The 27,330-nt window shown below is 37.7% G+C and overlaps 1 protein-coding gene across 1 annotated transcript in view; it reads left to right on the top strand.

Annotated features, from left to right (window-relative positions):
• HPSE2 (heparanase 2 (inactive)) overlaps positions 1-27,330 on the top strand; it is a 529,690-nt gene that overhangs the window by 339,450 nt on the left and 162,910 nt on the right. Inside the window, exon 6 of the mRNA XM_081104611.1 lies at positions 14,776-14,823. Within this exon, the coding sequence (XP_080960737.1) occupies positions 14,776-14,823 (48 nt within the window). The remainder of the gene's footprint in view (positions 1-14,775; positions 14,824-27,330) is intronic.

Here is a 27,330-nt window from a genome sequence, read left to right as displayed (position 1 = left end):
AGACTGTCAACAATTAAGCAGAGTAAGGAAATGGCAACCCAGAGAATGTGGGCTCTGAATAAAGATAGCTAATCTGCCTAGCAGATAGGCTCTGAGTCAGAAGAGGGTGGAATGGGAAAGGAGGACCAAGTCAAGGGGTTTACATGAAAGTCTTTCTGCTGAGTGACTACAAACAGAGCTCAACTCTTCCTCCATCATTTTAAGTGCCCTACCCTGCCCAGATAGAGCAAAAACAGCTCAGTCTGTTATTTCTAAGCAGATGCCAAACCAGAGCTCAGAAGCCCTCACCAAAGAAACTGAAAGAATCGCCAGGGGATGAACCTAGTATGTTAAGATGGAGTTGCTCTTGCATAGTAAATAAAACAGTGAATAAAGCATTGTGGGATACCCATGCCAAAGGCTGTCTGTGCATCCTCCTCCTCCCTCTCTAAAGTGAAATGGATTGGTCAACAGACTCTGCCTTAAAAACAGACATCCCAGTGAAAAGAGAGGCTTATCTCAAAGCCCACATACTCAATAGCTGAGAAAAATATTAGTCCCAATTTTTAAATATGAATTGATAGCCAAAGATCACAAGGAAACCAGTAGCATGGAAGAGAAAAACCAAGATAAATAAATTTAAAAATTGACACAAGAAGATTATAACTCAGGATCAGAACTTTAAAAATAAAAACTGGAATTAGTATTCTTAATAAGATATTGTACTTCTAGAGTAAAAACTTACTTTCATGAAAAAACGTACAATTAGAACAATAAGAAATTTTAAAAACTAAATATGTAATTGTTGAAATTATATCTCATAAAGGTTAGACAATGATTTATTAGATACAACACTGAAAGTATAAATGATGAAAGAAAATATTGATTCATTGGACCTTTACAGAATTAATAACTTTTGTGCATTGAATGACATCATCAAGAATGTGAACTGGCACACAGAATGGGAGAAAATATTTTCAAGTCATATAAATGATAAGGGATTTGTTTACAGAATATATATAAAGAACTCTTTGAAGGGGCAGGGGCGGACTAGGAGAGGTCAATGGGGGTAAAGGGGACACATGTAATACTTTCAACAATAAAGAGTTTTTAAAAATGAACTCTTACTAAACAATAAAAAGATAACCTAGTTTTTAAAATGAGCAAAAGGGAATTGAGTAGACATTTCTCCAAAGAATATAAACATATGGCCAATAAGCACATGAATAGATAGATGTCCAATATCATTAGTTATTAGGGAAACATAAATAAAAATCATAAGATATCACTTCCCATTCACTAGGATGGCTAAGGTAAAAAGACATACAAGAACACATATTGGAAAGGATGTGAAGAAATTGGAACCCTCATACACTGCTGGTGGGAATATAATATGGTGCAACAGCTTTAGAAAACTCTGGCAATTACTCAAAAAATTAAACCGAGTTACTATATGATTCAGCAATTACATTTCTAGGTGTATACCCACGGTAAATAAAAAAATCCACATACTACCTGTATACAATTATTCATAGTGACATTTTCATAATTGCCAAAAAAGTAGAAACAGCCCAAATGTCCATTAACTGATGAATGGATAAATAAAATGTGGTATATTCATACAGTGAATATACATATACATTCATTGTCTTTTTAATTGACAATAAAAAGAAATGAAACACCAATACATGTTACAACATGGATGAACCTTGAAAACATAATGCTACCTGAAAGAAGGCTACATATTGCATGATTCCCTTTATATGAAACTAGAGGCCTGGTGCATGAAATTCATGGACGTGTGGGAGGTCCCCTCAGCTCAGCCTGCACCCTCTCCAATCTGGGACATCCTTCTCACAATCCTGGACCACTGGCCCCTAATTGCTCACCTGCCTCCTTGCCTGGTTTCCCCTAACTGCCCCCCACTGCTGGCCAGGTCACCCCCAACTGCCCCCTCCCTGCCAGCCTGGTCACCCCTAACTGCTCCTCCTGCTGGCCTGGTCACCCCCAACTGCCCCCCCTACCGGCCTAGTTGCCCCTCACAGCCACCCCTGCCAGCCTAATCACCCTCAACTGCCCCCCCTGCTTGCCTGGTCACCCCCAACTGCACCCCCCACCAGCCTGATTGTATCTTACTGCCCCCACTGGCCTGGTTGCCGCCAACTGCTCCCCCCTGCCGGGCTGGTCATCCCTCATGGCCCCCCCACCATCCTGGTTGCCCCATGCAGCCTGCTTGTTCAGTCGTTTGGTCGTTCCTCACTAACCCCCTTCCGGCCTGGTCGTAGGCATCCATCTTGTGAGGGCATGAGGGTTAATTTGCATATTACCTCTTTATTATATAGGATGTCCAGAAAAGGCAAATCTATAGGGACAAAAAGTAGATTAGTAGTTGCTTAGGGCTAATGGAGAGTGACTGCTCAGGGATAGGGATTTCTTTTTGAAATTAAACATTCTAGAATTAGATTATATTGATGGTTGCACACCTCTTCAAATACAATAAAAACTGTTCAATTTTACACTTAAATGGGTTGATTATATGGTATTAAATTATATCTCCCAAATGCTTTTAAAAGAAAAAAAGTCTACTAAGAAATTGGAAGATAAAAATCAAGGAAATCACTCATACATGGAGCTTAGATAGAGTTAGAAAATTTGAAATAAAATATTACAGATATAGAGGATTAATTCAGTACACCCAACAACTGGCTCATAGGAGATCCAGACTCAGAAACAAGGGGAAAAATATGGTTACAGAAAGGAGTAAAAATTTTATCACCCTTTATAATGTAACAGTAAAGGAACAGTTGACAGAAAATAGATGGTAGAAATGAAGAGAAGAAATAAGACATATAAAGCTGATGTCCTCATGTAAAAATGTGGAGTCAGAAAATACTGTCTAAATCATTGAAATAATAGAGAAATGAAGAGGAGGCCCCGGAAACCAAGTACATGGAGTTAACTCTTGATTAGAATGACTTATGGTAGCATTTCCTTAAATGTACTCTTGGAGAACATCAGTTCTGCAGGTTATTAACAGTATGTGGAGGTGGGGAGAATAAAAGGTTCCATGGTCAAGTAAGTTTGAGAAATATCGGGATACACAAATTTCCTGAAACACTTCCCAGAACCTTTAATACATTAGTTTACATTATGAATCTCCAAGAAGGGGATATAGCATGCAGAATTTCTTAAATTTATTTGACCAGAGTCTTATTTTCAGAGGCCATCTTGAAGAACTGGTGTTTCACTAACATTTTTGGACCACATTGACTTGGAATATGCATCCTGCTTTAAGTGAGGGATGGCAGTAGAACAGATAACAACAAAAGAACTACAGTTTGGAGAACTCAGACCTGGGCCACATCAACAGCCTCATTACTGTTTTGTTTTTTTCTTTCCACTCTTATCCTCTCCAATCTATTCGCCACTTAGTTGTCAGAAAATCTTTTATAACATAATTCACACTAGAGGCCCGGTGCACAAAATACATGCACTGGGGGGGCATCCCTCAGCTCAGCCTGCCTCCTCTCACAGTCCGGGAGCCCTCAGGGGATGTCCTACAGGGAATGGGCCTAAGGCGCAGTCTGGCCTCCCTCTGTGGGAGGCAACCAGGCTGATCTGGGGAAGGCGTCACCCCCATCACCCCACTGCTGTTGCTGCTGCCACTGCTGGCCGCCACAGCCGCCAAGGTGTTTTCATCAACACGGACTCCAGTTCCTTCCCCATGAAAAAAAATGACAACTTTCTTTAGGCATTTTCAAGATGTCTCTTTCACAGGATATGACATTTCTTTTTTTTTTTTTTATCCTCACCTGAGGATATTTTCCCATTGATTTTTAGATAGCGTGGAAGAGAGAGGGAAAGACAGAGAGAAACATCAATGTGAGAGGCACACTTTGATTGGTTGCCTCCTGCATGAACCCTGATCTAGGCCCCGGTCAGGAAGGAGCCTGCAACCTAGGTACATGCCCTTGATCAGAATCGAACCCAGCCCCACTGTGGGTTTGTGTCTCCATTCCGGCCCCAGCAGCCCAGTGCCATGGCTGCGGGGCTGAGGCTGGGGGCCAGCCCCCCTGTGTGTTGTTCTCTTTGGCTACAGGGCAAGGCACGGGCTGCCCTGTCTGTTGTTCTCTCAGGCTCTGGGCCCATGCCAGGCCCCTCCTCCTGAGCTGGTCATGACCTTTATGGTGTCCCAACCTAATTTGCATATTACCTCTCTCTCTCTCTCTCTCTCTCTCTCTCTCTCTATATATATATATATATATATATATATATATATATATATATGTATATATAAATAAAAATGTAAATGTTCGTTTGTTCAAAATCTTAAATCTCTGAAAGTTCTTCACCGATTGCTTTGAAATTTTGACACAACGTTGCATTCGAATAAGCGCGTTTTTATATACCTATATACCTACTATTATATAAATGTCACACCTGTGACAGGTAAAAACATGCTTTTTTGGAAAACAGCGCCATCTGTTGGACGTAAAAGCAACACGTTATACTAAATATTTTACGATTCCAATTCAATGATTCTGTTTACAATTATAAATTGTAGATAAAATTAACTACAAATATGTGTGTCCAGCTGCAAAACGATCGATCAGCTGAGGTATTCTCACATCAACTGCTGGAAATTGGGAACAGAAATGTGCCAGTTGATCTGACCTCAGCACGAATTTCATTGCCTCATAACTTCTGCAATTTATTGATGTCAAAAGAAGAATTGGTTGAATAAGTATTTCCCAATATTCAAACCAATTACAAGAATCACGACTGGCTGAGTGAACGAGCTATTCTTGCAGCCAAGAACAAAGACGTCTACGAACTTAACAATATTATTCAGTCTAACATTCAAAGCGAGGCAGTCACATACAAGTCCGTCAACACTGTTGTGGAAGCAGATGAAGGGGTTAATTATCCAACAGAATTTTTGAATTCACTCGATCTGCCAGGGATGCCACCACACGTACTGCAATTGAAAATCGGTGTGCCAATTATCATGTTGCGAAATATCAACCAGCCAAAGCTTTGCAACGGCATGTGGCTTGCAGTAAAAAAAATTAATGAGCAACATCGTAGAAGCAACAATCTTGACAGGACCTTTCAAAGGTGAAGATATACTCATTCCTTGCGTTCCTATGATTCCAATGGATATGCCATTTCAATTTAAGAGATTGCAATTCCTAATTCGATTGGCGTTTGCAATCACCATCAACAAAGCTCAGGGCCAATCTTTACAATTGTGCCGTTTAGATCTAGACACAGATTGCTTCTCACACGGACAATTATATGTTGCGTGCTCTACAGTTGGCAAACCAGACAATCTCTATATCTGCACAGACAATGGAACAACAAAAAATATTGTATACCCACAAGCATTGTGAAATTAAACATATTAGAAATGTGCGCTTTCTCTTTTCTTTCTTTTCCATTTAACCAGCCTGAGCCACAGCAATGCGTGGCGGGGTACAGCTAGTGTGTGTGTGTGTGTGTGTGTGTGTGTGTGTGTGTGTGTGTGTGTGTATGATGTCAGTCACTGCTAAAGACTCTAATGACTTTTCATTTCTCTTATAACAAAATTAAATCTCCTTACCATGTCTGACAAGGCTCTACAACGAATGCTTTGCTGTTGCTCAGTTCTTTACTCTTATCTTCCCCAGCTTTCCCTTTCCTTACTTCATTTGGGACTCACTGGCCTGGTTTGTGCTAAGCTTCTCTTTATGTGGTGAGCCTTCAAATATGCTCTCTTGGGAGATATTCTTCCTCACTCACTTTCTTCTATTTTCCCCTCTCTTTCCTCTTCTACTTTTCCTCAAAACCCTATTTTCTCCTCCAAGAATGGCCTATTCTACAGATGCTCCTAATATCAAATTCTTTCAAAGGTGTGGTCATGATCCCCCTACATTAAAAGCACCTAGAGAGATTCTTAAAATTATAGCATGATTCTTAGACTTCAGCCCAGACCTACCAAAACGGACTGTGTGGATATAGGGCATAGATATTGGCATGTTGAACAGGGATCCCAAGAGATTCTTTGTACATCAAAGTTTGAGAACCACTGTCCTCTAATAGAGGCAGATCAGGTGTTATTATCTTTATTTTACAGATCAAAGAATGGAGGTGCTCACATTTATTGAGTGCCAACAATATACTGGGCAATACCCCTGTTCCTTCATGTTTGTTATCTTGTTAATCTTCACAAAATCTTTGGGAAGTAGTTGCTGTTCTCTCTATTTGAAAAGGTTCAGGGAGGTTAAACAATGTACCCAAGGTCATATGGCAAATAAGCTGTGGATTCAGGTCTTAAATTATTTATCTGTTTGACTCCTGGGCCCATGTGGTGCTGTTTTCCTGAATGAAGATCCTTGAACAAAGTCACACGGCTTAACATAATAGAAAAATAAAATTCTTCTTCATCTTAGTTCCACAGTGTTCACTCTCTTAGATGCAGCTTTATTCCAGGACTTGAGTTTTTGGACAGTTTGCTTTTTGGTGTGAAATTCATCATAACATCTTGATGCATTTTTCCTTTTCCTATCAGGCTCCACAGCCAGGGAAAATCATATCAGGTCCGTTATCCTTCTTTGCTTGCATCCAAGTCTTTAAGATTTCCTCAGCAGTATTTTAGGCTGTCAAGATATGTCTGTCAAATATTCCCCTAACCAGCACCTTCCAGCTCCAGCTATAGCCTTCCAGTTCCATTTTGGCATCTTCTCTCATCATCCCCCATATCCCTGCCATTTGTCTTCCTTCTAATCAAACCTAGTTTGTCCTTTATGCATTATTGTCTCACATCTGCCTCCATTTAGTTCCTGACACTGTCTCATGTAGCCTCCTTTATCCCAAACCCCACTGCCCATTAGCAGCAAATAGACTTCATGTTGGGGGCCAGTTCCAGGTAAAAGTGGCTAGAACCCTGACTTGAGAAGGATTCTTAGGTCAATTCTGAGATTAACGAGAGTATTGATATCTATTATTAATATCTACCATAGGCTCAGTAAAAGGGAGCAGCACCACACATATCACAAATTTGCCATCTCTCCATGATTTAAACAAGTGCTTTAGAATCAGAACTGCATTTGAATTATGGCTCTGCAACTTATTACCTGGGTGATCTTGAGCAGTTTTTTCATCTATGAAACAAAAGTGATAATACCAATCTTACAGGGTTTTACATTATATAAACTACTTACCAAGTGTTTGTCAATCAGTAATTTTAGCTAACTTATTTTTTCCTTTCTTCATTAAGCAGCCTCCTTAAATTAATCCTGATGGGTATAACTTATTGGCAAGAGAGACTGATTAAAGAGTTTCAACCCATCTCTAGTCTCTGTATATTTACAGCTCTATAAATCTATACATTTAATGGGGTTTTTAGCTAGAAGTGAAGTCTATCAGCCTACTGCCAGTGTACAACCTATAAGAATAAAAGCATAATATGGTAATTAGACAAGACGTCCTTCTGGACAACCTTCCGGACAAAGCCGAGGCTGTGAGGGCTGAGGCAGAGTGGGTGGCCACTATGGTGGCAGAGGCCCCCAGCTGCTGCAGCAGGCGGGGACCCAGGCAGAGGTGGCCACCATGGCGTCAGGGGGCTGAGCCCCTTGCACGAATTTCAAGCATCAGGCCTCTAGTTATATATAAATAGAGGTTGAGAGAGAAAAGGAAGCGGGGAGCCAGGGAAAATGAAGGGAGGCTTAAAAGGAGGGAAAGAGAAAGAAAGAAAGTTGTCAATATTTTATTTGTTCAATGCAGTACCTAGTATAGCTCAATATATAATTAGCCATGGAAAAGTAACTGGCTTTGGACCAAATGGAAGATGCCTGGTTTGCTGTAACTCAAAATGAATAATTTTCTCACATGTTTTTCCTAGTTTTATGTGTGGAATGGCTGTTAAATCTTATTCATGTTAGGTATATAACCAAAGATTTTCTTTTTAGACAAGGGAAGAAAGATCAGACTGCCCAGTCTCACTGAAGTTTGTACTCATTTAAACATTCAGTTTTCTGTGAAGGATTTATCCTCCTTCCTGGGAGAAAAATTTAGAATCCAGTTTTTAGGGTTGCACTTTGTGGTCCAGAAGTAGAAATCAAAACCCCAAAGACCATGAATAAAGATGTGCCTTATTATAAGAGAGAGCTGTGATATGCCCTGGGAGAAAAGGCTCAACAATATTTCAGATACGTCATATGTGCAGGTGGATAACAAAGGAAAGAAATTCTCCCAGATTCGAGGTCTCTTGGGAGAGGAAAGGAACTCTCACAATGAAAGGGGATATATATATATGTAATTTTTTCTATAGCAGCACATTGGTTCCAATGGGAAAGACTCCCCAATACTGAAAGGTCTGCCTGGCACTGGCTAATTTCCTTTGATACAGGTTCCTGCCCCTTCTGTCTCTTATCTTTGTTTTGCACAATTTGATGTCAGCATGAGCATAGACAGCTTCTCTTCTTGGAATTAATCATCCAGAATTTCTGTCTTCATATTTCAGGTGTGGACATCCAACCTTGGAAAACCAAGATCGTTCTTTCTTGTCGTTATTCACATCCTCGGTCATCTTTTACTTGTACATTCATAGACCTAAATCTAGGGATTAGAATGGAAGTGGATGGTGGAAAATCCTTGGATAATACTGATCCTAAATGATATTTCACTTTCCCAGTGGTATTTTACTTCTGACAACACTAGTCTGTGTGCATGTTATTCCACCTCTAATATTACTGTTGCTGAGCATTCTGCAGCTGTGTTGAAGTTATTCATTTATGTGGTTTGGGCCAGTTTCTGAGAAACAAGCAGAACTAGAGAGAAGAATCCATCAATGCTAGATTTAAACAAAAAAAATTATCTTTTTGGACTTGTCATCCACATTGCCAGAATAGATCTAAAAACACCAGAAACTGATATAATATTGTATGCCAACCATACTTTAACAAAATGGTCCAGAGACATGGAAGCATGGGACAGACTGACAGATCTCAGAGGGAAGGGGGGCAGGAAGAGATTAACCAAAGAACTTACATGCATAGCCCATGGACACAGACAGTAGTGCCCTGAAGGCCTGGGGTAGAGTGGGAGCAGGTGGAGAGGGGCAAAGTAGGGAAAATGTAGGACATCTCTAATACTCTCAACAATGAAAATAAATTTATATTTTTAAAAAGCAGAGTATAGAAACAATATAAATGCAGGGTAGGTAGAGAGCCATAATTCTCAGGGAAGGAGAATGGGGATGGGGAGAATTCTCCAAAACCCTTTGACTATAATATCAATTCCTTGGAGTTTCGTCTAATCAGTTTTCTTTATGTGTTATTTCTGTGGTTGATTTTTGTATTTCTAGAGTTTTTAAAATAACATTTGAGGACGTCTGAAAACAAAACATTTGCTCCATTTGAGATGAGTTTTTTACACATTTCAAAAAACAAGGGCATGTTTGGTCATTCTGGTAGTATTTGGAAGTGCATATTTTGCTTGACATTATTTGAAAATTAGATTTTTTTCTCCTTGAAATAAGTGCAGAAATGCTTCCATATGTTTGAAGTTGGTCTATTAGTTTGCTCTGAGGGAAAAAAGAAAAGATATAGTTTACAGCAATTTTCATGTGAACATGGTGTATCATAATGATGTTTTCTCAAAGTTAGCAAAACAGCTTTTCTATTGCTTCAGTATACTACTAAAGTGAAGAAGATAATATCATTTGTTTTAAAATGTTAAGCTGTGATTGAAGTATAAAAAAAATTTAATAAAACTAAACTACAGTTTTACTATTTTGATTTCTTATACAAAACTAGAGGCCCGGTGCATGAAATTCATGCATGGTGCAGTTGGGGGTGACCAGGCCAGCAGGGGGAGGCAGCTGGGGGCAATTAGGCTGGGGGCAATTAGGCAGCTGGGGGCAATTAGGCTGGCAGTGAGGGGTGACCTGGTCACCCCCAACTGCCCTCCCTGCCAGACTGGTCACCCTTAACTGCCCCCCCTGCTGACCTGGTTGCCCCCAAATGCCCCCCCCCTGCCGGCCTGTTCACCCCTCACGCCCCCTCCCCCCCGACAGCCTAGTCGCCCCATGCAACCTGTTGCCCCTGCTGGCCTGGTCGAAGGCAGCCATCTTGTGAGGACATGAGGGTTAATTTGCATATTACCTCTTTATTATATAGGATAAGATATTAAATGAGGATCTGACTTTAATCTTTTTAAATAGCCACAAATCCATATTAAAAATGGTTTGGCTTTTATATATACTGATTTTTTTCTTGTAATAAATTCTTATATGCAAACTAAAAATATTCTTTTTCTGGTCCATATATCTACTTACTAATTTCTGAGCTAGGAATATTTTAATCATTGCAACTTTTATGGTGTATTTTAATAAATGGTACATCAAATAAATGTCCCTTCATTATTCCAATTTTTTAGGATTTTCTTGGCTTCTTCAGATGAATGTTAGAATGATTTTATAAAGTTTCAAAACTATCTGCTGGCATTTTTTATTAGAATTTTATTAAACCCATAAATTACTTTAAGAATAATAATTGATTTTCCTGTCCAGGATCATGGTAAGTCTTTTCCTATATTCAATTTTAAAATATTGCTCTGTAAACTATATAATATTCTACATATGGGTCCATTAATTTATAATTATTGATATTATAGATTTTCTTTGAGAGGTGTGGGGAGAAAACATTAGCATCACTTTAAATGTTTCTAACTCTAGTTTACTCATTCTTTTTATAATGCTGCATTTGATAACGTAAGGGTATTTAAGGACTTAATTATCAAGCTACAGTAGAACAAACTATCCAATGTATATGATATCTTCAGATTATAGTATCATAGAGAACCATTTTCTAACTTCCAAAATGCCAAATTAGATGTATTCTTTATTGTCTGTCCAAAGCCTTTTAGCCAAACAAGGCATTGATGATTAAATTTTTCCTCCTAATTTTCTGTGAATGCGTAACTTACCATCAATAACTATTTACTTCAAGTTCTTTGAGACAGCCAGAAGGATTGTAATATATTCACCAATATCAGCCTCAAAAGTCTGTTCCCTGGTTGCCCATATGAGCAAAAACATTATTGCAATTAAAAGTTCAGGATTCAGCCCTAGCCAGTGTGGCTCAGTGTTAGAGCATTGGCCTGGGGACTGAAGGGTATTGGGTTCGATTCCAGTCAAGGGCACATGCCCGGGTTGTGGGCTTGGCCCCCTGGTGTGCAAGAAGCAGCCAGCCAATGATTCGCTCTCATCATTGATGTTTCTGTCGCTATCCCTCTCCCTTACTCTTGAAATCAATCTATAATAATAAAAGCATAATATGCTAATTAGACTGGGTGGCTGAACAGCAGAATGACTGTCCAGACAACCTCCCGGACGAAGCCGGGCTGTGAGAATCAAGCCCCGAATTTCGTGCATCAGGCCTCTAGTAAAAATATATTTTTAAAAAAATGTTCAGGGTCCAGTTACCAGAGAGGAGAGGGGTTGGGAGGCTGGGTGAAAAAGGTGAAGAATTAAGAAGTACAAATTAATAGTTACAAAATAGTCAAGAGGATGTGAAGTATAGCATAGGAAATATAGTCAATAATATCATAATAACTATGTATGGTACCAGATGGGTATTAGAAATGTCAGAGGAACATTTTATAAAGCGTATCATTATATGACTACTATACTGTACATATAATGAAACTAACATAAAATCATATTGAGGCCCTGACCGGGTAGGTCAGTTGATTAGAGTATCATGCCATACACCAAGGTCTCAGGTCGGTCCCGGTCAAGGCACATAAAAGAATCAACCAATGAATGCATAAATAAGTGGAACAACAAATAAGTGTTCCTCTCTCTCTCTCTCTTTCTCTGTGTATGTGTGTGTGTGTGTGTGTGTCTGTCTGTCTGTCTGTCTCTTTCCCCCTCAAATCAGTTAAAAAATCACATTCAATGTTATTGAAAAAATTTAGAAAAACTTTTAAACTTTGGGGTACTCTCTCTCCCCCCACTTAAACACACCTGTCAGGTCCTCTTAGATGCTCCAGCAGTGTTTCTCAATTGTGTCTTTTCTTCATTCTCACGTTTCAAAGTCTCCCAACTTCTACATTCATCTCCTGTCAATTAGTCCACACCTATACCTGTAACGTTTACCATAAGCAGAGTGAGCTTCCTAAAACTCGTATCTGATCCTGACACTCCCTCTCTTGTTTAAACACAGGGTAAATCCAAATATACATATGAAAATTGAGCTAGCTGTATTTTATAATTAATATGTTAAGTGCTAGTGATACAAATATAAATAGGATAGGGAAGTGTACCTAGTTGTTACATGATAAAGGCCAGACACACTAGCATCACAGGCTCCTCTGACCTCCTGTTACTCCCTTATCTATTCCCTGACATTCAGCCACTCTGGACTCCTGAGAACACACTCATTTTGACTCTTCCTTGCTTTGCTCAAGCTGTTCTATACCTCCCTCTTCATGGCAAAATCCTACCCTTCTTTCAATGCCAGATGCAATGTCATGTGTGATGTGAGGCTTTTCTCAATGCTTAGCCCTCTTCTAACACCAGAGAAGGTAGAACTAACTGCTCCCTTTACTGCTGTTTCATAACAGTTAGTTTGTACCACTAGTGCACACATAGAGATTCTGATAGCTAATTGTCTCAGTGTCTGTCTTCTTGACTTTATTGTGGTTGTCTTATAGCAGAGGCCATGAGTCAGTCACCTTTTGATACCTGCTTTAGCGCCTTGTCTTACAAACAGGCATGGAAATGCTAAAGTCTGTGAGAGGGAGCCAGCAGGAAAAGACGATGCTTAGGCCTTTATGCCTTTTCTGATAAATATGGTAGTATTTTCTCAAGTCAAATTTACTTATTTTTGCATCTAAGAGTTATACTGCACTTCTTGGCCTCAGTGAAAACAGCTTGGAGGCAGCACAGGATCCTAGAAAGAGGGTAGGATTTGAAATCAGAGAACCTGGGTTTAGTAATGAGCTCTATGAATTTGAGCTAGTACATAACCTCTATGAGACTCAGCCTCCTCCACTATAAATTAGAAATATCTGCCTACTCAGGTTGTTTTCAGGGTTATGTGAAGTTATGCACATACAAAGCTGAAAAAAAATTTACAGTGAGAAAGCATTATAAATGTCAGTGTTATTTTCATTATGGTTATTTTTATATATCAATGGAGACAGCTTTATATAAAATAGTATTTCTATTTCAGAGATTTTAGAAATTATTTTGGAGGAGTAAAGCTCATGTAAATATATTTTAAGCATTTTGTTTCTTTTTAAAAAATTATACTTAGCCCTAGACAGTTTGGCTCACTGGATAGACCGTCTGCCTGTGGACTGAAGGGTCCTGGGTTCAATTCTGGTCAAGGGCATGGTACCTGGGTAGCAGACTCCTCCCGGCCCAGGGCCCTGGGAGGGGCTCATGCAGGAGGCAACCGACTGATGTGTTTCTCTCACATTGATATTTTTCTCTGTCTTCCCCTCTCTTCCACTCTCTCTAAAAATCAATGGAAGAATATCCTTGGGTGAGGATTTAAAAAAACCGAACAACTTATATCTAAGTTTGTCTAGGTTTTCTAATTTTTAAAATATCCTTGGGAGGGGTGTAAAATTTTATCTCCCCCTCTTTAGTTTTGGATGATCCTACTTGTAAGATTATTATTAGGTCTCCACTGCTTAGAATATGTACGTGGCCAGGATAGTATTTGAGATGCTAATCTGTTTTTATTCTCCCTCTATTTTTTTTCCAGTTTTCCCCTCTCTATTCAAGCAGGTAGCTGATTCTATGCATATTGACTTAGAAAGAGCACTTGGCAGGGTGGAAAAGAGAATACCCAAGCCTTTTCTCCACCCCTCTTCCTTCAACTGCTTCTCTCTTCCCTCCCCTCTCCTCTCCGTATCCCAGTCCCTGTCTCGTTCCTCTCATTCTTCTTCATCTTCTTTTATAAACTTCACTCTAATGCTAAGTCATAGTCCTGTTGTCCTCTCTCTACCTCTCTCTAGACCTATAGAAACTCAGTCCTCTTCTACCATAATGGCAACGCAGAACCTCTATTTGGACAAAGCAAAACCCCTTTGCTTATGTCTACACCTGGCAAGGTTATGCTGGGGTAGAGCAGGAATAGGGCCTTCCTGAAAAATACCATCTCCCTTCCTAGTAGAAGAGTTCTTTTGTTATGAAGTCCTGATTGAAGATAATTTCTGTCTGAAGAAAAGTTCTTCAGGGTCTCAGGGTTGAAAGGCATATCTCCCAGCCCATCATAGGAGTATATTTGATATCACTTTATACTTGTATAAGTAAATTGGGTTTCCCTGTGCCCTCTTCAAAAGGAGAGGTCTGAGGTTTTTCAGAGGCATCGATTGTGTTCTAATTCTTGTGAAATGTCATCCTTTATTTATAGCTTTCTAGCAAATCTCAGAGTCTTTAGAGAATACAAAATGGGGCAGATAAGTTTTGATCATAGTGAGAGTGACGTGGGAGCTATCAGGCATCGGCTTGGGAAGATAGACATAGGCATAATGTCCTATAGGGTCTTGAGTTCCAGATGGTAAGGATGTGTGGAAAGATGAAAGTAGAGTTACCTTTACCTTCTGTACAGTTTAACTTCAATAGCTGTTGGATAGACCATGTTTATAAAAGGGCTGTGGACACTTTCAGAAAGCATAGCTACCCAGGCATTGGCCTGATTTATGTATGTCTCAGCTTATTTCATTTTATTTCATTTTAACTTTGTAGATACGGTTTGCTTCAAGTTGCAATATCTTTGTTATTTTTCTTCCTTACAGGTTCATGAAGGTGGCAGGAAGCACAGTGGATGCAGTTACCTGGCAACAGTAGGTATTCACCATTTTTGCTCTTATTATCTATCAGCTGCTGTGAAATAAAAGATATTACTTGTCATGAAGTTTATATCTGACATTTAATAGACTATTCTTCATCCTCCAAGAAAAAAAGTTAAAACTAACCCCAAAGCTGTTCTTATGACACATACTATCTCATAATAATACAATTTTACAAAAAACAGCAACACTGACACATTTGGGAAAGCTCGGCTATTATGTACACTTTTAAATCAATCTGTCGTCAGTGAGCAGGTGATGGAAATTTGAACATGCCAGCATTTCCCCATAAGCTTTTCCTTAGGAATAAATTTCCTTAAGAGAGGAAATATTGTTAATTACTCAATATATCATATGAAAATAGAAATGCTTCATTACATTAATGGCAGTGGTCTTAATTAGTGCCAAGAGAGTCACTAATATGAAGCAAATAAAAAAAAAGAATATGAAGGGAATGAAGCAGCTTCAAGAGAGAATTAACCCCTCCAACATTCCAGGAAGAAGCTTAAAATAGCAGAACTATGTTACCCTAAGGGGAGATTGACTTATAACAATAATTATCTGAAATATAAATTTACATTTTCTCTAAGTCTCCTTATACCATGTATTCTGGAATGTCCAACATCTTACAATGTCTCACAGTTTTATACTGGAATCCTGCCCTTCCTTTTTGTAAGAAATCTATCCCACAGCATCCTCCAAATCATCTTTCATCTAATGTGGTCTTCGTAGCTCAGCTACATGCTCCCATTCTGTGCCCTCAGAGCTATCAACTATGGCCATCTTTCTCAGTTACTCCAACCCTTGCTCCCTAGCTCATGAACTCTTGTCTTCCTCTGTTTTAAGTGGGTCACTGTAGTCCTTGCATATTCATAACAGGTGTGAAAGAAAGTGGATGAAATCTTTATTAAGTATCCCAAAAGGATTTTTGGTTTGTTGGCAATCAGTAACTTCAATTACGATGGAAAATATTGTATTCTACCTAAATACTCTTAGTTTCTCTAAACAAGTTCCAGATATTTTTCATATCTTCCTTCAAATTGTTTATTTTATCTTACCTTCCTTCAAATTGTTTTTGTGAGTCATGGATAGAGTAAGTCTGACAATCTTGTCATTCTTTTGTTTAAAACCCTTCAGGATCTTCCCTTTGCACTTAGCCCAAAAGCCAAACTTTCTACTCTTTGTGATTGCATCTGGTGCTACTCTACCCTTACTCATGCTGTCCCAACACACTCATGGTCTTGTGGTTCATAGAAAATTCACAGACATGGCTGCCTCAGGACCTTTGTACATGTTATTCTTCTGCCTGGAATACTGTTCTCCCCATTTTTTTGTGTGACCTGCTACTTCTCATCTCTTAAGGCACAACTTACATGTTATCTCCTTCAAGAAGCCTTCCCTATAAAATAGGTTCCTCATCAATTCTCTTTCTTAGCTCTTTTTTTCATAGAATTTATTGTAACTTACAATTATTATTTTTATAATTTGTGAGTTTTTTTCTTCCACCAAAATAGCATTATTTTATTCAACAACTGCTGATTTAGGCAATTTTTTTTCTTTTAAAACAACACTTTCATTTTATTAATTGCTTAAGTTAAAAGTGGCATATTCAAACTACAACAAAAAAGGAATAATAGAACCAGACACCCATATGGTTGAGTGTTTGAGCACAAAGGCATTGATATTAGAAAACTTGTGTTTGAACCACAGTTCTTTCAATTGTTATCTCTGTTACCTTTGCAAATCTTTATGAGACTCAGTTTTCTTCTTTTTAAATTAAGTTAACATTCAATATTATTTTATACTAGAGGCCCAATGCACGAAATTTGTGAAAGGGGCTCGGCCCTCGCAGCCCTGGCTTCATCCAGAAGGTCATCCGGAAGGATGGGAAGGTCGTTTGGCTGTCCGGTCAAATTAGCATATTATGCTTTTATTGTTATAGATTAGTTTCTGGTGTAGAGCATAGTAGTTAGACAGCCATATAATTTATAAAGTGATCCCACTAATATTACAAGTACCTACCTGGCACCATACTTAATTATTACATTTTCATTTATTATATTCTCTACCCTGTATTTTATATCCTCATGACTATTTTGTAACTGCCAATTTGTAATTTTTAATCTCTCCACCTTTTTCACCCAGCCCTCCAATTAGGCAATTGTTTATTGGGCAATAACAACAATGATAATAACAATAGGGCAGGAATTGTTGCAAACTTTTATATGCCTTACCATATCTCCTCACGACAACCAAATGAGGTAGGGACTCTTTTTATCTCTATTTATATATGATTTAGAGAAAGTTGTAAAAAATCCAAAGATTGCATAGAAAGTGGCAGAGTTTTGAGTTGAAGTTGGAATAATCTACTAACTATTACTGCTTTGATAGCAATAAATGATCCTTTACTGAAAGTATTACATTCCAGTGTGGGAATTTAAATCCTCTTCAGTGTCCTCACAAAAGACTATCTGGATAATGTAGGATAAAGGTTGAACTTGAAGAATTTGTAGTGTTTGTAGGGAGAACTAATGAAATAAGTATACAAATATTAATGGGTAAGGCTTGATCAATTATAGCTGACAGGGAGGGATCAGAGAAAGCTCTTCTTCCCTAGTGAAGCACACTTTACCATGCAAATGGAATGAAATGAGCGCAGTAATTTTTATATTGGAGAAATAGATTGTTTCATAAACATGTTTTGTTTATTGGCTACTTTAAAAATACTGGCCATCTCTCAAGATATAGATCATATGTTTGCAACTACTCTAAAAATACCCCCAAAGTTTTTAACTCATTTGAGGACAACAAGTAGCACCTGAGATCTGTCATTTATCCCTTCCAGCTATAGTGTTCAGTCAAGATTTGGAACAATTCCAGAAAATCCTGGCCAGGAGGACTTAGTAAAAATTAAAACCAAATGCCATGTTTCTCTAACCCTGAGAAATGCTGAGGTGAAAATTTCTTAATATTGTAAAGTAAATCAAGAATGTGTGGTAGAGGATGTATATAGTAAAGCATTAATTGTAGTGTGTAAAGCATTAATTGTAGAATCATTTCATTGCTGGGTATTTAACCAAAAGAAATGAAAACATATACCTATACTGCACAAAAACTTTTTATAGAAGGGTTCATAACAGTTTTATTAAAAATAGGCAAAAACTAGAAACAGACCAAGTGCCATTAACAAGAGAATAAACAAACTGTTGTATATTTGTATAAAGGAATACTACTCAGCAAGATAAAAGAACAAACTAATGATAGACTCCACAAATGAATGAACCTCAACATTATGCTAAGTGCAAAAAGTCATATAAAAATACATTTGTATCATTCTATTTACATGAAATTTTGGAATAGATTTTAAAAATGGGGACATTGACTGCCTTTGTCGATGTAGGGGGTAGGGATATGGATTGAGAGGATGAGGGAATTGTCTGGGGTGAGTATAATGTAATCTACATCTTGATAGCAATTTAGTTTTCACAGGATTATCCATTTTTTGAAATTCATCAAATGATATACCTAATATTTATGCATATCATTGTATGTAAAACTTAAGAAAAATAACCATAAACAGATACTGCACTCTAATCAATAGTATGTCTGATGAAGTGTTTAGGATGAAGTTTATCAAAGCCTGCAATTTACTTTGAAATGCCTCAATACATAAAATAGATCAATGAATGGATAAAGGGATAGATTGATAAATGTGTGGTAGAGGATGTATATAGCAAAGCATTCATTGTAATACCATGGTGATGGATATATGGTTTTCACTATATAATTCTTTCACCTGTTTCTGAAATTTTTCAAAATAAAATATTAGGAAAATAGGCCTACATTGTTACACCTAAATACATAATGTTATTTATTACAAAATAATATATTGCTCTGAAAATATGTATGAGAACATAATAAATGGGAAAATGCTTTTGTCAAGTGAATAAAGTAAAATATAAAATATACAAGTCATACCCCAATAATATAAAATGCACATTAACTCAAAGAAAATGCACTAATAGATTTATAGTGTTAATCTTTAGGTAGATGGCATATAGGGACTCTTTTATTCTCATATTTTCTTTTTTGTAGTTTCCAGTCTTTCTGTAATCAGCATGTAGTGCATTTTTCTTCATAATAGAAACCAGCAGTACCCAGCTCCACCCTTCCCACCTCTTATTGCCCCTCTATAGAAGCATCATCATAATTTTAGCCACTTCTGATACTTATTTCCATATTTCTAAGTAACAGTCTGATCCTGCTGTTTCTTGACTTTTTTTCCAATTCAAATATTATCTATTAATTTCCTACTATGGAAAATGAGAATTTAGCTCTCTTACCTCCCTAACTCCTTGCACACTGAAACATACTTTCCTTTGTCCATCCTCCAACATTTTACTTAAGTATTGGTGAGATCAGAATTCAGTGCTCACATTTTTATTACTAATAAATATGATTCACAGCAGAGAATGTGGTGTGCTATGGTTACATTTTCTTTCTTTCACAACTTTTTGCTTTCTCTGGAATTAATAACTGTCTTTTTCATTTGCCTAATTTCCTATTAATCTATCCCTAACTCTGTATCAGAGGGTAAATCTCTCTCTGTGCAAACACCCCCAGGTAGCCATCAGTTTCTTCTTGTCCTCCTCTGATCCCATCTGGACTGGTTGATCTCTGTGCTTCCTGCACAGCTGTTATCCTGGGATCTCCCTTCACCATCATCCTGGGGATTCCTTTGACTCTCTTATTTGTTGGATCAATGCCTTTTTTTGAGGTTTACTCCCTATTTGGGGGGAACATTTTCCCCCAGGAAATTCCTGAGAAAAGATAAATGAGAAGTAAACATGTTGAGACCTTGTATTAGAATTTGATTTATATTTTGGATGCATAAAGATTTCCCTAAGATTTTGATGCGTTGGCTCCATTTTGTTCTAGCTTTCCTTGTAACTATTGAGAAATCCAATACCTTTTTAATTTCCAATCCTTTTATTTGCCCTTTTTTTTTTCTATCTTGGTACTTTTAAGATCTTTTTGTCCTAAGCGATCCTTTACATGGTTCTCTTTTTATTCTGTTCAGTAGGTATTGGTAGACCCTATCAATCTGAAATTCTTACCCTTCAGTTTAGAAATCTCTTTTTGAATTTTTTTTCTTGGATAATTTTTTTCTATTTATTTTCTGTGCTCTCTCTTTATGGAATTTCCACTATCAGATATCAGAAGTCCTCAAACAGTACTCTAACTTTTATATATTTTTCTCTTTCTTGTTTTTCTTCCATTTTCTGATAAATCTTCTTAATCATCCATATTTTCTGTTGACATTTTCATTTCTGTTGTATTTCTAATTTCCAAAAGCTCTTTTTAATCCTCAAAATTTTCTTCTTTTTTTTTTTTCCTATGGCTTCATATAGCTTAGCTCCTTATTTCTTGAGGATCTTAATTTTAGTTGTTTATTTAGTTTCTTTTGTTCTTTTCTCTCCCCTTCCTCTTTCCCTCTGTTTGTTCTCTCTCTCTCAATATCTCTCTCTCTCTCTCTCTCTCTCTCTCTCTCTCTCTCTCTCTCTCTCTCTCCTTACAGTTTCTGAATTAAACATTTTGTCCTCTATGTCCTTCCTCCCTTCCTCATTTCTTTATTTCGGTTTTTGTCTCTCACATGAATTTTCCTAAATGATAAATGATCCTGAGATCTCCACTAATATTTAAGAGAGAGGCATGAACGCTGATTGGACTTTTTTTGTTCATGGAAATTTCTTCTCAACTAGTGGAGGATTATATAGGGTGATCTGGCTAGGATATTACATTATGGAAATCCTAATTGTCTATAGCTGTTTCTCAACTGAAGATATGTGGATTCTCACATCATTTGCTATATTCTGTGGCAATATGTTATTTTGGTTTAAGAATATGAAGAAAATTTGCTCTCACAGAGATATACAGCTAGAAAACAGAGAAGTATTTGAATAGCCTTTTTCAGGTTTTTGCGGCTATTCTTCTCAGATACTACATTGAAATTCTACAAGTGATAGTTTCCTAAAGATTTGTCGCAATGTGAAATATGAAGCCATATCAATAGACTTTTCATACTCTGATGCATTAAAATCTATTGGTCTTGTATTTTGAATGTATCTTTTACCCATGTATGATGTTGTAACACCATGCATTGATCATTTGGAAAACACTGTTTTGCTGAGTTGTGAATTGTTACACAGATATCCCAAATGTTGGCACATTTCATCATAATGCATCAAGCACATTTATTATCACTGCTGACCGAATCAAAAAAGTCTGTACGTTTTGGGAAGCAGACAAGCTCATAGTACAGATACAAATATCCTAAAATCCTAACTTTCATTCAACAGTTCAAAATTTATAATCAGCAGCAGGTTTTGTCAGTTGTTTTCCTTGAAGTGACAGGCTTACTTTGTTCATTTTTGTGAAAAAATATCTTTTAAAAACCCGTCTGAATAATCACAATTTGTCTGTCAGTCATTGTTTCAAGTAAAAATGTTGTTCCATGAAAAATTACCAATGCAGTTTACAACTCGATCATACAAGTGTTTGTCCTTGAGACAGACATCATAGTTTGCTGTGGAGATGAAGTCTTTTATGTATATTTTTCATTTAGTCATACAGATTATTTTTTCAATATGTACTCAGGGGTTAAAATTTAATAAAATTAATAACTTTTATTGTTTTATCAGAGGAAGTATTTTTGTTTTATTGCAGTTATATGACAGTGATCACTAGGATAGTTTGATGCTCCTGACTTGACTTGTGCTAAACTTCCCGAAGTTTTACCCACTGTTGCTTTTGTACCATCAGTCCAATTGTTGTTCCATGAAAAAATTACCAATTCAGTTTACAGCATAGTTTTCCAGTACAAACATGAGAGTCAAATCAGTTATTTTACACTTTATATATTGCATCACCATTTGTATTTAGTGCCAAGCATTGTATTTAGTGCCAATAAACCAAGTTATTTTAGTGCCATTCACACAGAAAATTTTTATTAATGCTTAATTGGGTGGATGCAAGAGAAAAAGCTGTCTAGAGATTTATCCAGATATTAATATCCTGAAATATTAACTTTGTCTTCATGCTTTAATTTAACAAGTTACTGTATTATTGGGAAGTGGCACTGGGGTGATTCCTTTTCCTAACTTTACTGAGTTTTCACCCAGTAGTCATTCAACACTGTCAATTGCAGAAGGCTCTGTCAGTCTTTCAGCTACCTCATGCACCTTTCTAGCCAATGTAATACAATAACCTACTCTTTTAAGTACAGTAAACTTCAAAATAATTTTAAATGTTATTGCAAAATAAGACAACAACATTTTTTAATTTTCATATAGGCATAAGAAAAACATTAGAATTTCAAAAGAACTTATTGGATGGTTATGGAGTTATACAGATTATAGCAGGTGTAATAGAAAAAAAGCTTGTTGAGAACAGTAGATGTATTGAGGACAAACTGAGTTAACCATTGTAAACATACACACTTATACTCCAAAACCATACTTTAGAAGTCTAGAAAACAAGAATATACAAGCATATATTCCATTAATTGTCTGAGCAATGACATTATCACATGTGATATAGGCCTTGGAAAACCCAGTGTACACTTGTGAGAAAATGAGAGTGAAATGGCAAGTAAGTGTCTTAATGTTGTAGTGAAAAGGTTTTATCTCATGAACTCCTGAAAGGATCTTGGGAACCCTTTCAACAATCTGTGTGCTAACCTCCCTCCAGTTGATTCTAGTGTACTCTAAAGCTTGAGAACCATAGATAATGACTGCCTGGATTTAATTATAAGAATACATTCATCACTGTATTTTCCGGCATAAAGCTTTGTTCAGTAGCTTCTTTATTGACATGTGGATAGGAGAAAAGATTTAAGAAAAATTGTCCTTGGAATTGGCCTTTAGAAAATTTCTTGCTCCTTGTAATTAGAGTCAAAGCTTCAAGTCATTTAATTAAGTTTTTCCGCAGATGAAAGTCAGCACTTTTCTCTATTTGGTCTTAGTCTGCACTTATACTAGTATATACCATTCCTCACTTCTATTGTTGCAGAAAAATGTAATATGGCGATATACTACAGCTATAGTCTTAAAGAGATCAATTTTATAATTTAAAATTCTAGCTACATTTAAAACAAAATGAACATTTTAAAAATATGTTTTTATTGATTTTAGAAGGAGAGGAAGAGAGAGAAAAAAAACATTAGTGAGAAAGAGAAAAACATTGATGAGAGATATAAACATCAATTGGCTGCCTCCTTCATGCTCTCCTACTAGAGATCGAGCCCTTTACCTGGGCATGTTCCCTAACTGGGAATGGAACCAGTGACCTCTCTGTGCTTAGGATGATGCTCAACCAAGGCAAAAATGAACATTTAAAAAAAGTCATTGCAAGAGCAACCATGGATTTGCTTGCAATATAAGTAAATGTGAGCAAATGACTCTGAGAAGAGCATCTATTGGAAATTCATGAACATTGCCAGGGGCAATGGGACATTAGAGTGACTTGTTAAGCAGAAATTCTGCTTAAAAGGAAAAACTGAAGGAATCCATCACAAAAATATTAAATTTTAGAGAAAAGAGTTCAAGCAAAATGTGGACCCTATTTATAAAAATTGGAAACATGATTCAACAGTGTAAGTAATTCACAAGAGTGCTTAAACATCTTTAAAACACTATTTTGGAAGCAAAGAATCTATAGAGCACTGCATTATGGTTTGGTAGAAAGAAAATGGGCTTTGAAGTCAAGCAGGCCTGGACAGATCCCTCTGATCCTTAGTAGGTTTGGGGCCTTGGGGAGAAAGTAAATCCTTCAGAGCTCAGTTTTCCCACCTATAAAGTAAAGTTAATGCCCAAAACTGTTGTGAAGACTAAATGAGGTAATGCTCAAAAAGCACTTTGCACAGTACATATATACAATATTAGAGGCCTGATGCACAGATTCATGCACTGGTGGGGTCCCTCTGCCTGGCCTGAAACCAGCAGTCTGACATCCCCCAAGTGGTCCCTGAGTGTGAGACGGCACTCTGCAAAGTTGCTGTAACTCAGCAGCTCCTGTATTGAGCATATGCCCCCTGGTGGTCAGCGCACATCATAGCTACTGGCCAGTCTGCTGGTCGGCCAGTTGCTTAGCCTTTTTTATATATAGATATGGACCTCCACAAAATATGTTTTCTTCTTCCTTCCCCTTCCGTCTTTCTGTGATCCTTCCCAATCTCTCTGTTTATGAAAGTGTCTCACTATGGAATATACAGATGATTAGCACATATTCCATTACTGAGCATTTTCATAGCACTCTGCAGATGCTTCAAGGCTTTTGCTTATGGTCTTTTCAGCCAAGGGGGAAACTGAGAGGTTATTTGGGGTAACCCTGTTATGTTTTATTTATTAATTCATTAAAATGGTATTTATTGAGTACCAATAAGTATGTTCAGGCACTGTGCTAGATGTTATAGATAAGCAATTTTCAACTGGTGTGCCACGGCATACTGGTGTACTGCAAGAATTTTTAAAACATGCAATTCCTGACTATTTAGTCAGGGGAACTGACCTCCTTTCCCTTAGATCAGCGGTTCTCATCCTGTGGGTCGCGACCCCTTTGGTGGTCGAATGACCCTGTCAAACGACCCTTTCACAGGGGTCGCCTAAAGGCCGTCCTGCATATCAGATATTTAAATTATGATTCATAACAGTAGCAACATTACAGTTATGAAGTAGCAACGAAAATAATTTTATGGTTGGGTCACAACATGAGGAAATGTATTTAAAGGGCCAGAAGGTTGAGAACCACTGCCTTAGATTGTTAAATAAAAAAAATTACAACAGCCAACACAATAATACTCTGGTGTGAATGAATCAAAATTATACCTATTTTTTTTTGTCAGATTGTTAAAAAATATATTTTTGGTATACCGCAGAATTTTAGTCATTAGATTATATGTGCCATAGTGAAAAAGATTGAAAATCGCTGTTATAGATAGACTAGATAGAAAAAAAGAGACAAGATCCTTCCTGGGGAACTTAATGGGTTAGCAAGGAGTTTATCCCTCTAGTGATCAGATCTGCACACCACGCTTATTCTCCTTCCTTAAGAGAAAGTGGAAAAGGATAGGTGCTCCTGGTAAAGATCACAATAAGAAGAAAATCAGAGAGAGAGAGAGAGAGAGAGAGAGAGAGAGAGAGAGAGAGAGAGAAGAGGGGAGGGGAGGGGAGGGGAGGGGAGGGGAGGGGAGGGGAGGAGAGGAGAGGAGAGGAGAGGAGAGGAGAGGAGAGGAGAGGAGAGGAGAGGAGAGAAAGAGGAGAGAGAGAGAGAGAGAGAGAGAGAGAGAGAGAGAGAGAGAGAGAAAACTTTCTGAACGCAAGTAGAGCCCTAGCTGCTGGTTTGGCTCAGTGGCTAGAGCGTCAGCCTGTGGACTGAAGCATCCTGGGTTAGATTCCGGTAAAGGGCACATGCCTGGGTTGGGAGCTCAATCCCCAGTAGAGGGTGTGCAGGAGGCAGCCAGTCAATAATCCTCTCTCATCATTGATGTTTCTATCTCTCTCTCCCTTCCTCTCTCTGAAATCAATTAAAAAAATATATTAAAAGCGAATTGAACAATAGAATAGCTCTTTGTTTTCAGAAAGACTATCCACACACACCTATATGTGTATATATGTATTATACATATTTTAATTTCACATTTTCTGGGATCAAGCTCTGTGCTAAGTTCTTTATAGAAGTGATCCAGAGCGTGGGTTTTGCATTCTAACCGATTGAGTTCAAGTCTTCAATACCTACTGTCCATGTGACCTTAGGCCAGTTGCTCAGCACCTCACTGAGCCTCACTCAGTGTCTTCTTTTGTGACCAAGTGGTAGGCGTCTTAGCTTACCATTGGCCCAAGAAGTGTTTGCCGCTTCCTCTCAGTTTGATTCTTCTGGAAGGCTGCATAGTCTCCATTAGTAGCTCCCTTTTCCCCCGTCATTCCCATGGAAGCTGTCTCATCTGTTGATTTGGGCAAAAGAGAGTGAGCAAGTCTCTTCCTAGTTCACGGTGTATGCACACACAAAACCCCAAAGATGTCTCCATCTGGAATTATCTCCAGGTTTCCACAGGTGTCTCCCCTGCCTAAGGAAGGAAAGTTTGAGAAACACTGGTGCAGGGCCTTGCACATAGCTAATAACATCTGCCATTAATTAAAGTGGCTCAAGCACATTATATGCATTATATCAAGGGCATCTGCTAAATGTATGGATATTAAAGAGGCAGCTTTTAGAGACTTGTTAGACTTGAAATCCCACGATCATGCCTTCTATCTTCATGCCAGATCCCAATGGTCCTTGTTTTAATTATTTTGGAGCCCACCCTGGAGAAGTGCTGGTTGATTATATCTATCCATCTTGTTATTCATGGGAAATCAAAGGGTCTGGATGCCAGCTTAGACTTAGAAATTCCTGATCTTCACTTTCTTTATTGCTCTGTTAAACAAGTATTGCACTAATCTGGAGTCAGATTATCTGGTTTTTAATTCTGGCACTAATGCTTATCACCTTGTACAAGTCTTTTAACTGCACTGAGTGTCAGTTTTTTGCATCTGTAAAATAGGTATTCATTCATTCAAAAATATTTATGGAGTTTCTACTCTGTGACAAGCACTGTTCCAGGTGCTTGGGATAGATTAGTGAACAAAACAGATAAAAATCCCTGCCTTAATGGAACTTACATTCTGGGAGAGTGTGGGTGGGGTTTGGTGAGAAGGAAAAGGGTGGATAAAGACAATAAACAATAAATATAATAAGAAAATTATATGGTATGTTAGAGGTCAAAAGTTGGAATAAAGGAAATGATGGATGGACCAGGGCAGACTGCAGTATTAAATGGAGTTATCTTTGAAAAGGTGAAATTTGAGCAAGATGTAAATAGGAGGTGAGGGCCTGGAACAAGTGTATTACAGGCAGAGGGAGCAGCTAGATCAAAGGCTCCAAGACAAGAGTGGGCCTTAGGTGTCATATTAGCTCCCACCACATAGGATTGTGAGGATAAAGGAGATGACACATGTAAAGCACTGAGCCTAGTACTTAATTTTCATGAGTATTTAGTAAATTTTGGTTACGATTATTATTGTCTTTACGGAAATCACATTTCTAAATGTTATAGACTCTTTCAAGATGATCCATATAGCACATAAATAGAGTAGTGTCTTTTTGAAATTGCTACTTTTCTTCATACATATTCTTGACTTTTAAACACTTGACTTTTGACTACTTTGAGATGAAAAATACATTTATTATCTCTGAATACTTTTTTCCCTTGTCAAGAGTCATGAAAAAGGTATAAACTGTGTTATATTAAAAATGTTTTTAAGTTAAATTGGATATGTGACCACTGTTCCCAGGTCTTCAGTTGCTGTATCAATCTCTTGGTGGTTATTATCTAAAAGGCTGCTATAGTTAAAAGCACAGCTGCCTCCAGGGAAGTCTTTCCAATATTCCCAGTGTACCAGTTTT

This window comes from Myotis nattereri (assembly GCF_964212035.1).
Source record: "Myotis nattereri genome assembly, chromosome: 13".
Lineage (NCBI taxonomy): Eukaryota > Metazoa > Chordata > Mammalia > Chiroptera > Vespertilionidae > Myotis > Myotis nattereri.
This window is presented reverse-complemented; position numbering and strand designations above follow the sequence as displayed.